Source organism: Corylus avellana, chromosome ca6 (assembly GCF_901000735.1).
Source record: "Corylus avellana chromosome ca6, CavTom2PMs-1.0".
Taxonomy (NCBI): domain Eukaryota; kingdom Viridiplantae; phylum Streptophyta; class Magnoliopsida; order Fagales; family Betulaceae; genus Corylus; species Corylus avellana.
The window spans coordinates 7,861,385-7,873,086 of NC_081546.1; the positions used below are offsets into that span (position 1 = coordinate 7,861,385).

General features: G+C 36.8%; 3 protein-coding genes across 3 annotated transcripts in view; all 3 read left to right on the plus strand.

Annotated features, from left to right (window-relative positions):
* Positions 1–4,476, plus strand: part of LOC132184791 (U-box domain-containing protein 35) — an 8,186-nt gene extending 3,710 nt beyond the window's left edge. The window contains exons 7-8 of the mRNA XM_059598550.1: positions 2,143–2,571; positions 3,559–4,476. Of these exons, the coding sequence (XP_059454533.1) occupies positions 2,143–2,571; positions 3,559–4,332 (1,203 nt within the window). The 3' untranslated portion in view covers positions 4,333–4,476. The remainder of the gene's footprint in view (positions 1–2,142; positions 2,572–3,558) is intronic.
* Positions 4,477–5,302: 826 nt separating this feature from the next.
* LOC132184790 (leucine-rich repeat extensin-like protein 3) lies at positions 5,303–6,237 on the plus strand. The gene has a single exon (XM_059598549.1). It carries the CDS (start codon positions 5,437–5,439, stop codon positions 5,977–5,979), a length of 543 nt encoding a protein of 180 aa, XP_059454532.1. The 5' UTR covers positions 5,303–5,436; the 3' UTR covers positions 5,980–6,237.
* A 1,318-nt stretch (positions 6,238–7,555) lies between these two features.
* Positions 7,556–11,702, plus strand: part of LOC132184788 (conserved oligomeric Golgi complex subunit 8) — a 12,237-nt gene continuing 8,090 nt past the window's right edge. Inside the window, exons 1-9 of the mRNA XM_059598548.1 lie at positions 7,556–7,911; positions 8,000–8,152; positions 9,603–9,751; positions 10,096–10,173; positions 10,270–10,363; positions 10,472–10,546; positions 10,672–10,968; positions 11,345–11,412; positions 11,509–11,563. Of these exons, the coding sequence (XP_059454531.1) occupies positions 7,783–7,911; positions 8,000–8,152; positions 9,603–9,751; positions 10,096–10,173; positions 10,270–10,363; positions 10,472–10,546; positions 10,672–10,968; positions 11,345–11,412; positions 11,509–11,563 (1,098 nt within the window). The 5' untranslated portion in view covers positions 7,556–7,782. The remainder of the gene's footprint in view (positions 7,912–7,999; positions 8,153–9,602; positions 9,752–10,095; positions 10,174–10,269; positions 10,364–10,471; positions 10,547–10,671; positions 10,969–11,344; positions 11,413–11,508; positions 11,564–11,702) is intronic.

Consider the following 11,702-nt stretch of genomic DNA (forward strand, 5'->3'; position numbering starts at 1 on the left):
TTGTGCAGACTTTTGTTTTTGTAGACTGCACAATATTTTTTGTGATGTTTATATATAGGAGAACACTTGACACATGGGGAGGCTATAACCCCCTATAGTAGTCACTTTTGATTATACCTCCTGACATGGCTTGAAATGTTGTTTTAGGATTCCCAGCTCATGTAAACGATATTTTGTAATGTTCATAGTAAAACACTAATCCTACATAACTTTTGACTGCCTATCTTTACTTGCTACTTAGTATTAATGCGATGATCTCTGATAATTATTCCTTATTTGTTGTGATTTTCTTTTAAGTTCGCGTTTCTCCTATTCACCTTAATCGGGGGTGTGACAAGTAATAAAATTTGTTGAGGTTTTTGGTATTGTGTCCCCTTACTTGGATTTGACGCCGGATTGGATCGAGTCGTCCTTTCACCTAAATAAATTGTAAAGATGAATTTAGAAGTGTTTTTAAATTTTTAGTCAAAGTTTTCAATAAATTATATATATATATATATATACATATATATGTATATATATATATACATGTGTGTGGGGGGTGCACGGTTCCCCATGTATAAATGCGCGCGCACATATATATATATATATATATATATATATATACACATGATTCCCATTATATCAATTTCTCTCCCAATCTGCTGTGCACGTCTATATATAGATATTTATATATATATATATATATATATGATATCCAATATTCCCTTCCAATATGCTGCATACGTGTATATATATATATATACAAAAAAATGCTACATATATATATTCAACGTTAATGTAAGAAATTTTACAAACTCAATAAATGTGTAAAATCTGACTAGAAAGATATCAGGCAATTAATTAAGGTTCCGCATTAGTTAAGTGCAATAATCATTTAAGCAAATAGAAGACATGGTTTAATAGGCATTAACAACAATACAGAATAATATACTGACATCACCAAGTATCTCCATAAAAACACACCATCACTAAGCTTCTACTTCTAATCTAATGCTCAATTGTTCACATCAAGAAAAATATAGTAATAAACTGACTATGTTTTTACTGGGAGGATTCCCTTTTTACTTACGTTCTTAAACTCAGATACATTGGCCAAAGCAACAATGCTGATGAGCCAATATTCCAATCATTTGAATTTATAAGATTTTATTCTTGGAACAGAAACTATAAATAGCTTGTAATAGATTCCAGATAGTAGTTGGCTGAGGAACCGAATAGAAAACATGTGCGATTCATTATCACTGTCAAAAAAAAAAGAAAAGAATATGCACTACAGAAACCATAATCATGCAGACCATAAAATAACATCTTAAACAAACCAAACTTAAAGAATCACTATATTACATGACTTGAAAGAGCACACACGCTACTCACAGACTTGACATATCAAAGAAATTAAAAAGAGGGAGAGGATTACCGTAGTTGAGGGGAAAGAAAGCTTGAGGCAGTTCTTATTGGCTTAGGACGTGAGAAAATGAGGAGAGGCTTGAGTTATTTATATTGGTTCTCAAGAAGAGGGAAGAGGGTATGTGGCTTTCGTTGGTTTACTGGAAAATGCATGGATTACAAGTGCCAAAGAGGAAAGGATAGGAAGACACGTGATTACCTGGTGTCAAAAGGAAGTTTCATGAACAAAGTGTTTGAAGGACACGTTGGTTTCCTATGGGCTTAGCTTTATTTATTTATTTATTTATTTTTATTTTTTTAAATTATTATTATTATTATTATTATTATTAAACAATAAATCTTAAAGCTCCTAACTAATTAATAGGCTAATAACCCCTCTAATATTCTCCTAACTAAAAGAGTTCTCAAATATATATATATAAACAGAAAATGCTTTTTAATTTTATTTTAATCCATAAAATATATAAGATATCACAAAGTTGGCTAATAAGGTCATACCAAAACTATAAAATTCTTTTCGGGATGGAACTAAAGAGAAAATTTTCTTATGTACCGTTTGCTATATATGAGATTTCATGATCTAATTTCAATAGTAGTGTAAGTGTAACATCTCAATCCCATATTAAGAAAATGAGTAATTCACGTATAGTGAGTGGTTTATAAAAATACTCGCAAGTGCTAAGTTCCACGTTGCTTATTTACTAAGTGAAATGTTGTGTCATTGGTTGTCAGGCTAGAGAGCTTCACCAGTGGAAGCTAGAGGAGGCGCGCAAGTTTGAAGAAGCTAGGCTTGCTGAAGAAGCAGCTCTTGCCATGGCAGAACTAGAGAAGGCTAAGTGTAAGGCTGCCATTGAAGCCGCAGAGGCAGCACAGAAGCTAGCCGAGATGGAAGCACAGAGAAGAAAAGAGGCGGAGATGAAGGCCAAGCAAGAGGCAGAAGAGAAAAATCGGGCATTGTCTGCATTGACACATAATGACATCAGGTACAGAAAATATACCATAGAAGAGATTGAAGCAGCTACTGAAAAGTTTTCTGGATCAATGAAAATTGGTGAAGGTGGATATGGACCTGTGTATAAAGGCAGACTTGATCACACCCCAGTTGCCATCAAAGTTTTGAGACCTGATGCTGCTCAAGGGAGGAAGCAATTCCAACAGGAGGTATATATGATATGAGTTTATCTTTACATTGTGATTAAATCTGTTTCTTATTAATACCTGCAACAGACCGGTCTCACATTGAGAAGTTGAATAGCATACATATAGTGGGTGATTCATAAAGACATTCAAGCATGTTAAGTCTCACATTGCTTAACTTGAGTTTGTTTGGGTGTGCGTTTGAGGGGCTTAAAATGCGTTTAACACTCAAAAAGTCCGTTTGAAGAAAAAAGTATATGTTTGGTAAAATAAATTGAAAGCGCTTTTAGAGGTCCAAAAAGCCTAAAAATGACTAAAATGCACTTTTAACAAAAGCTTAAAAATGAAACTTTTGCCAAAAAATGCTTTTTGACTTAAAAGCTTTATTTCTCAAACGTAATCTCAAACATGCTCTTACTGGGTGACGAAACTAGACTTATAAGCAATTTTAGAGAAGCTCTAAATTGATTTGTTCTTTTGGAGTGACAGCGTTGATGTAACTAGCACTTTTCCTAATGATATCAGATTTAATAGTAACGTTATGCATTACTGAAGCACTGCATGACGTGGCACGTTATGCATTACTGAAGCACTGCATGGCGTGACACCTTTTCCTTACCTATTCAACTATAAAGATGTTTTTGTTGGCCAATATCTACAACATGTGCAGGTTGAGGTCCTTAGCTGCATTAGACATCCTAACATGGTCCTCCTCCTTGGCTCCTACTATGAGAAATAAAGCTTTTGGACTTAAAAATTTTATTTCTCAAACGCAATCTCAAACATGCTCTTACTATGTGACGAAACTAGACTTATAAGCAATTTTAGAGAAGCTCTAAATTGATTAGTTCTTTTGGAGTGACAGCGTTGATGTAATTAGTACTTTTCCTAATGATATCAGATTTAATAGTAACATTATGCATTACTGAAGCACTGCATGACGTGGCACCTTTTCCTTACCTATTCAACTATAAAGATGCATTTGTTGGCCAATATCTACAACATGTGCAGGTTGAGGTCCTTAGCTGCATTAGACATCCTAACATGGTCCTCCTCCTTGGCGCCTGCTCTGAGTATGGATGTCTGGTTTATGAATACTTGGACAATGGCAGTTTAGAAGACAGGTTGTTTCGAAGAGGCAACAGCCCTCCAATTCCATGGAGAAAACGATTCAAAATAGCGGCAGAGATTGCCACTGCCCTTCTCTTCCTTCACCAAGCAAAGCCAGAGCCCCTTGTTCATCGGGATCTTAAGCCAGCCAACATCCTCTTAGACCGCAATTATGTGAGCAAAATTAGTGATGTTGGGCTTGCACGTTTAGTCCCACCTTCTGTGGCTAATAGCGTCACACAATACCACATGACTTCTACTGCAGGGACTTTTTGTTACATAGATCCTGAATACCAACAAACAGGAAAGTTGACAACAAAATCCGATATATACTCATTGGGGATCATGTTGCTACAAATCATCACTGCCAAGCCTCCAATGGGTCTTGCCCACCATGTTCAAAGGGCCATTGAAAGAGAGAGATTTGCAGAGCTGCTTGATTCTACAGTGACAGATTGGCCTGTAGAGGAGGCTCTACTGTTTGCTAAATTGTCATTGAAGTGTGCAGAGCTAAGGAAGAAGGACAGGCCAGATCTTGCCACGGTTGTAGTCCCAGAGCTCAATCGATTAAGAGAGCTGGGAAGGAACAGTGAAACTCACAACAATTATGGATACAACAACAATGGTGGTCACATTGAAAGTCATTTCGGATGGGCTTCACATATAAGGATATGAAGCTCAAATTTAGATTTTGTTAGAAATTGATGCACTTTCTTTGTACCTTTCCATTTCCGTTCAACTTGTTCAGTTTTTACTAATGTCTCTAGAATTGTCCGATGAGTGTATAAATACATATACTTTGTAATGCTGCTGCCTCTGTAAAGCCTAATGAAATAATTTCAGATTGTATTTATTTCTGCATTTTTAAGGTTGCATTCTTTAGTTCTGCAGTAGCAGCAACTTATCCAAAATGTTTTGTCTTTATACAACTTAACCATTATTCCAAGCCAACAAGTGGCATCAGACCCTCTTTGACAATATTATCTAGGCATTTAAGATGATGCACCTGTTACTTAGATATGCTTGTTTATAGGATATTCTAAATCAAACGAGAATTCCCTAGAACCAACAATGGAAGCCTGCCTTGCAAAGTAAAGTATAAATAAAGAAGAAGCATAAAGTGTGATACTGTGAAGAGAATTTATTCCCACAAAAGGTGGATTATGTTGGGAGAAAGGCATAAAAGAAAAAGATTGTCAAAGAAGCTTTGCTTAGGATTCCCTCCCCATGAAAAAGATGCTCCAAACTCCAAAGAGATAATACAAGTAAATTATGACTCGTATTTAACCATGATCGTTTTATGGGGCCCTCAATTATTGACAATAATCTTCTTATCTAATTAAGATTACAAGATAATCTGACCAATCAATGTTTGGATTAAGAGGTCTCCTATCTGTTTGTCAATCTTTGTGTGCTATGTCCATCCACGCATCAATCACGCCAATCCCCACCGAAAGAGGAAAAAGTGTACTGTAAATCCAACATTTCTTGTCTTCTAAGAAAATAGTAAATCCAACACATAGAAAAAAAAAAAAAAAAGGAAAAAAAAAGAGGTATAAGGAAATGTCCTTTACAACAATATACTAAAGAAGCATCTAAATCAAACTTTCTAAAGAGCCCTACACAAGCATGTGGATTTATATGTTAAAGTAACCTATCTAGGCCTCCTTTGTTTTCGTCCCTATGAAGTCCCAAAGCAAATAAATATAAAAAGTTTCAGGCACAATGATGAAGGACCCATTACCATAATTTGGCTTTTCTTTTGCAATTATAATTCAGATGGGTGAGGGCCATTGCAGCAGTCTAGCTTCTGCCATGGGAAAATGGTTTCCTTGGTTCTTGAGAATAGGGATCATGGGGCTCGTCATGTTCGCCGGTGTGACATCTGCGGATCAAATCGATGCTCCTTCAACCAGCGAACTTTGTATCAGTGATTGTGCCACATGTCCTGTCATATGTTCGCCGCCGCCTCCGCTGCTAAAGTCATTTTCACCACCATCACCCTCGGTGCACCATTCATCCCCGCCGCCACCACCACTGCTAAAGCCTTTTCCACCACCATCACGAGCACCGACTCCACCAGAGGCTGCTCCATATACTTCATGGGGATCTCCTCCTCCACCTCCGCCTCCCTTTAAGTACTACAACAATATGCCTCCTTCAGGTCCGGTGACTCCGATGCCACCTAACGGAGGAGTACCCCGCGATTATCCCTATCCTTACTACTACTTTTATGCCTCCCACGCTCCTTCACTTTCCCTTGATGCTTCCTTTGTCTTTATGTTACTATTTCTCTTTCATTTTGTGCTTTCTTGTTGGTGAGTGAAACAAGACAACAAGTTGTTCTCTGGGAAACTATGGAGTCTGAAGGAGCCTATGTACCCAGATTGTTCATATATTTTTCAGTTTATTTGCTTCCTTTTTTGTTTTGTTTATCATTCTACTTATGTTTATAGATACAAACATCTTATTTTTTGTTGAATGAGTACGATGTATTTATTTGATTTGTATAACTTTGTCCATTATGAGAAAATAAAGGACAAGCATATATACTTGAGAGACATGTTAGAGACTAGCACCCATGGCCATGGACTTTGATTGGAGAGGATTAATTTGCTCATTTGCTGTGAATTCTTATGGTGTATGAAATTGCAATCGCAGTAAACCATGAAATCTTCTTTAGTTTTGCTCAAATTAAACCAAATAAAGAAATTTTATTTGAGATCAAGAATAAATTTTCTCTGCAATTTCCTGGATTTAGAGATCCATGTATAAGTGAAAAAGCTTGAGGGCAACTGGTGTTTGATCTATTTGATAATCTAAAGTGATTTGACAGGTTGGAAGAAGGAAAAAGATGCACATATGGTTTACTTTAGTAGTAACCTGTTCCTTTCGCTTACCATTTACCATGATGTGATGATTCAATTGTCTAGGAAAATCTTAAAGTGATCAAGTATATATTAGAATATGGGTTCAAATCCCGCAACGAAAATTTATATACTTGATTAGTGTAAATTACTTTGGTCTCTATTGACGCTCTGGTGGAATTGGGTTAAACTATGGCTCAATCAGATTTGAAATAGAACCTACAATTCTCATTGTCTAGGCCTCCCAACGCTCCACTCTCTCTTACACAGTAGTGAAAATCACACAATAACAACTTGCCTTTTTCTTCTTCTTTTTTGTTATTTTTTGCTAATTGATTGAAATTAATGTCATTATAGAATATAAGAAAGTGAGTATAAAGATATATAGATCAACCAAAGTTGTAGGAAGATGCGATTAATGCTATGTAATCCTTGACTATTGCACTTGCCATCTGGGCGGAACTACTTGGCGCTCCTAATTTTCAAAATGTTTTTCAATGTTTTGTAAAATACTCATTATAATTATTTTAAAATAAAAAATAAGGAAATGGGATTGCAATATAAGAGAGTAAAATGATATTTTCAATTTGTTAAAGACTATTTTACCCTCTTATTATGTATAACCGGTTCCTCTCAATTTCTATCATTTTGGAAAGTAAAGAAGCATTACTAATTATTGCTCTTCGAGGTCATAGATGAAACTATTGCCTATTATTTGGTCAGTTTGAATCATTCCCTATATTTGGTCATTTTGGACTTTTCCATGTATCCTTGCTCATTAACCGTTTGGACTTTGTTGTTAGGGTGCCCACCCACCCATTTTCCCTCATTTGCTTAGAAAAAAAAAAAAAATTGCTCTTCGAGATGAGGTCGCCGTTTAAAAGAAACGTCAAGAAAGGATTTTGTTAAGACGGCAATTGAACACGCTGTAACTATTATTTCTTTATTTTTTTAAAAGAAAAAGAAATTATCGAAGACGGGGGAGACGCTATAAATAAATTTTGAGATTCAACAAGTATGTGAAGCCGACGGTCGAGATCCTCTATTACACAGATTTTGTCCCGCTAAAAAGATCGTCAAGCCCAGTGGCGCAGAGCTGACAGGGCGATCCTCGGCCCCTCGAACTAACGCCTCAGCGCAGGGGATCCAGATCCGAATCACAGAGCTCACTGATCAGACCAGAACCCAACTTGGTTAGACGAAGCAGCCCGGCGGCGCTGAGCGCGGTCACAGCGCAGATCTGTCTCGCCGTGAGAAGATGGAGTCCCAAAATGCAGCAGACGAGACGACGCCGTCGCCGATGTTAGGCCTCCTCCCTCTCGCCTCTGCCTCCCAACAGCCCTACGTCTCTGAGCTCCTCTCCTTCACTCTCGATCGCCTCCACAAGGTCCTCTCTCTCTTCCTCTCTAGCTCTTTATGTGAGCCTGAGAAAATTTTGAGTGAGTGTATAATAAAATTTATTAATCTTTCGAAAGGAACCGGAGCTTCTTCGGGTCGATGCGGAGCGGATCCGGAGGCAAATGCAAGAGGTGGCGGTGGGAAATTACCGAGCATTCATTGCTGCAGCCGATTCGTTGCTTGCCATCCGGGAGGAAGTTTCCGCCATCGATAAGCATCTCGAATCTTTGGTAATCAAATTTCATTTACGTATCAATTTTGATCTTCTCTTGATATTTTTAGGTGTTTTATGGTGCTGAATTGTCTCTTCGCTTTGGTTCTTAATTCGGCTTTCTAATTCATTTCGATTAGGATTCAAACTTCGAGTAGAAATATGCAGTACAAATGAAGCACACCACTTTGAGATCTATTTCCTTGGGTTGCTGATATTTTAGGACAAGTGTGCTCTATGTTTTATGTAGAAACCATCTGGTGTGGCAAAACTTTCACTATTATTGCCTTTGATTTACTATGGAGAGCAAGGAGCTCGATACTTTTAGGTTTGTATTTGTTATGTAACGACTCAGAAATAAGCGTTAGCCATATCTGTACTATTTTAGACTAGTCAATTTGGAGGTTCCTTAGAATCTCTTATAAAGCAATAAGCAATGCGAGATTTAACACTTATGACTATCTTTATAAATTATCTACTTTATGTGGGCTACTCATCATTTTCCCAATGTGGGACCCGAGTTTTACAAACTTTCCTCCCTAAACTGTTGACATTCCATCATGGCTACATCGTGTAGTGCTCAAGTACTACATGGTGTTAGCAGGTAGCTTTGATACAATTTGTAATGGTCCAGGGAAAACGCTAGACACATATGCGCTATTACCGCAAAATAACTAGTCAATTTGGAGGTTCCTTAGAATTTGTTGTAAAGCCCAATTTCACCTAGGAACTAAGCAACGTGGAACTTAACACTTATGACTATATTTATAAAGTACCCACTCTATGTGGGTTACTCCTTATCTTCCCAATGTGAGACTGGGGTATTACATGTTATGACAAATGGAATTGCTTAAATCGTTAACGGAATCATGTAAAGCGTTAGAGAAAATGTTTTAGTTGGGGAATCTCCCTGCTGATGCATTATAGGAATTCCTCTTAAAGAGAAGTATGTATTTTGTGTGTATATATGTATCCCTGTATGTTGCGCTATAGAAGATAGTCATTGACAGAGAAAGGAAAGATGGGTGGCGCTCAATACAGTTAGAGCTATTGTTGGTAATTCAGAGTCACTTTAAGAAAGAAGGCTTGATGCTATAATAGCTGCAAGGGTAAGAAGGAACTTGAATCTTAATTCTTAATTTGGGTGAAAAACTTCAGTAGAGTTACCTATATGTCCATATTATATTTTCTTTAGTAAGCCCCTCTATCTTAGTGTCTAGTTATGATGTGAACATAACGATGTTTATCTTCTTCAGTAGGTTTGTCTATTGTATAAATTCTCTGACACAAACTATGCAGAAATGCACTGGAGTTAGTCATGTTGCCTATGAGCTATGGTGCAAATTTGTCCATACATGTTTAAAAGAAGAACTGAAGTTGATTATGTTGACTATTTTTGTATTTCTATGTAAACCTTGAAGCATATGATGAAGAATGTTATACTGAGATGTAATCTCCCCACTTTGCAGATAAATGAGATCCCAAAGTTGACATCTGGTTGCACTGAGTTCATTGAGTCTGCAGAAGAGATTTTGGAGAAGAGGAAGATGAACCAAACATTGCTAGCAAATCACAGTACTTTGCTTGACTTGCTTGAAATTCCTCAGCTTATGGACACGTATGTGTTTCAAAATTGTGAAGATTCACTTGTTAAAATTGAATCACTAGTCCATATGCCAGGCGTCTAATTTAGATTCATGCAATAAAGTTGCTTGTTATTAGACTAGTTTTATCCTTCAATTTACGAGTATTTGAAAGTGAGGTCTGCAAATAGTAGAATTTGTATGCCTTACTGCCCTCAAAGAAAACGGGATACTGGTCAATTCATAGGAAGTAACAGTAGATGGCATTGGTTTTTGTTGGTAGGTCAGCATAATTTTCATAAAACATGTCTTTCTCCATGCAGTTATTCATCTTCTAGGATAACTACTAGACAATTTATTGCCTCTCTTCTTTATGCAGATGTGTAAGGAATGGGAATTATGATGAGGCTCTTGATTTAGAGGCGTTTGTTTGCAAACTTTCAACTATGCACCCCAAGTGAGTTATATACGTCTTATTCTCCTTGCTAACATATCTTTTGGGCTGTCAACTTTGTGGAAGGCTGCTTGCTTAGGCTCTTTTCTTTTCTTTAAGGTTACCTGTTATTCAAGCACTAGCTTCAGAGGTCAGGCAGACAACCCAGTCTCTTCTTTCTCAGCTTCTCCAGAAACTTCGCTCAAATATACAGGTGTGGTAGTTCTGTTGAAACATTTACAATTTATGCAACTTGATTCATCCAGATACATGGATTGGAAAATTCCATTTATTTTTATGGAGGCATTGTTGTGTATTGCAGTTACCAGAATGTCTTCGTATTATTGGTTATTTACGTCGAATTGGAGTGTTCAGCGAGTACGAGATGCGTTTGCAGGTATTTTCCAGTGCTCTTATGATAGTGGTGCTGTTTTAATGAACATTTAATTGGCCACTATGATTTTTATACTTAATACATTTATGTGCTTGAATCTGACCAAGATTATTTTCCGAGTATTTCAGTTTTTGAGGTGCCGAGAGGCTTGGCTTACTGGAATTCTTGAGGATCTGGACCAGAGAAATCCTTATGAATTCTTAAAAGGGATGATAAACTGTCATAGAATGCATCTTTTTGATGTAGTTAATCAGTATCGAGCAATATTTGCTGATGATACATCAGGAAGTGAAGAAAACTATGATGGTGGGCTTCTTTTTAGTTGGGCTATGCATCAGATTACCTCACACCTTAAAACTCTTAAAGTCATGCTCCCAAAGATAACAGAAGGGGGATCTCTCTCAAATATCTTGGATCAATGCATGGTGAGCATCTTCCTAAGAATTCTGCATGCTTAATCGTATGTCTTGTTCATTTCTTCAAGGATTTTGATGGGATTATGTATATATTTTCTTAGTTTTTCGGGGGCTGAATGATAGAATAACTTCTACCCCTTCAAATGCCCACCCATGAAGTGTAAAACCCCAGACCACCATCTTGTATAGGAGATTGATTGTAGACATTAAAATATCAGATTGGTGGAGGACTGCCATCACTCACTTCTAACTTTTTTCCCCATATAAAAATATCCATTTCATTTTTGCCTATAATAAAACTATTTCAGTTTTGCATGCAAATATTTTCAAGATCAGGGATATACAACCAGATTTTGTTGACTATGTTCTTTTGTGTTGTTGACAGTATTGTGCCATGGGCCTTGGTTGGGTTGGGTTAGATTTTCGGGGCCTGCTTCCTTCACTTTTCGAAGAGTAATATCTTATTTTATGTATTTATTTCTCTGTAGTCATGGTAAACCTTCATTTTTATTTTCTTTAACATTTGAGTTTGGTCGCTTCAATTCACAGGGCAGTTCTCAACTTATTCTCAAAAAATATGAGTACAGCAGTTGAAAATTTTCAGGTAAGTTGACTAGAAGTGAAGCTTAATATTTGTTTCTGATTTCAGTCAGAATTGCTTCTTCTTTTCTGAATTTTGTATTTTTTATTCTTTTGAATACATTACAAAAAGAGATGCACATTAGGCTGGTAACTTCACTTTG

Excerpts from the sequence above, each read along its gene's own strand:
- LOC132184790 (XM_059598549.1), top strand. The coding sequence starts at position 5,437 with ATGGGTGAGGGCCATTGCAGCAGTCTAGCTTCTGCCATGGGAAAATGG.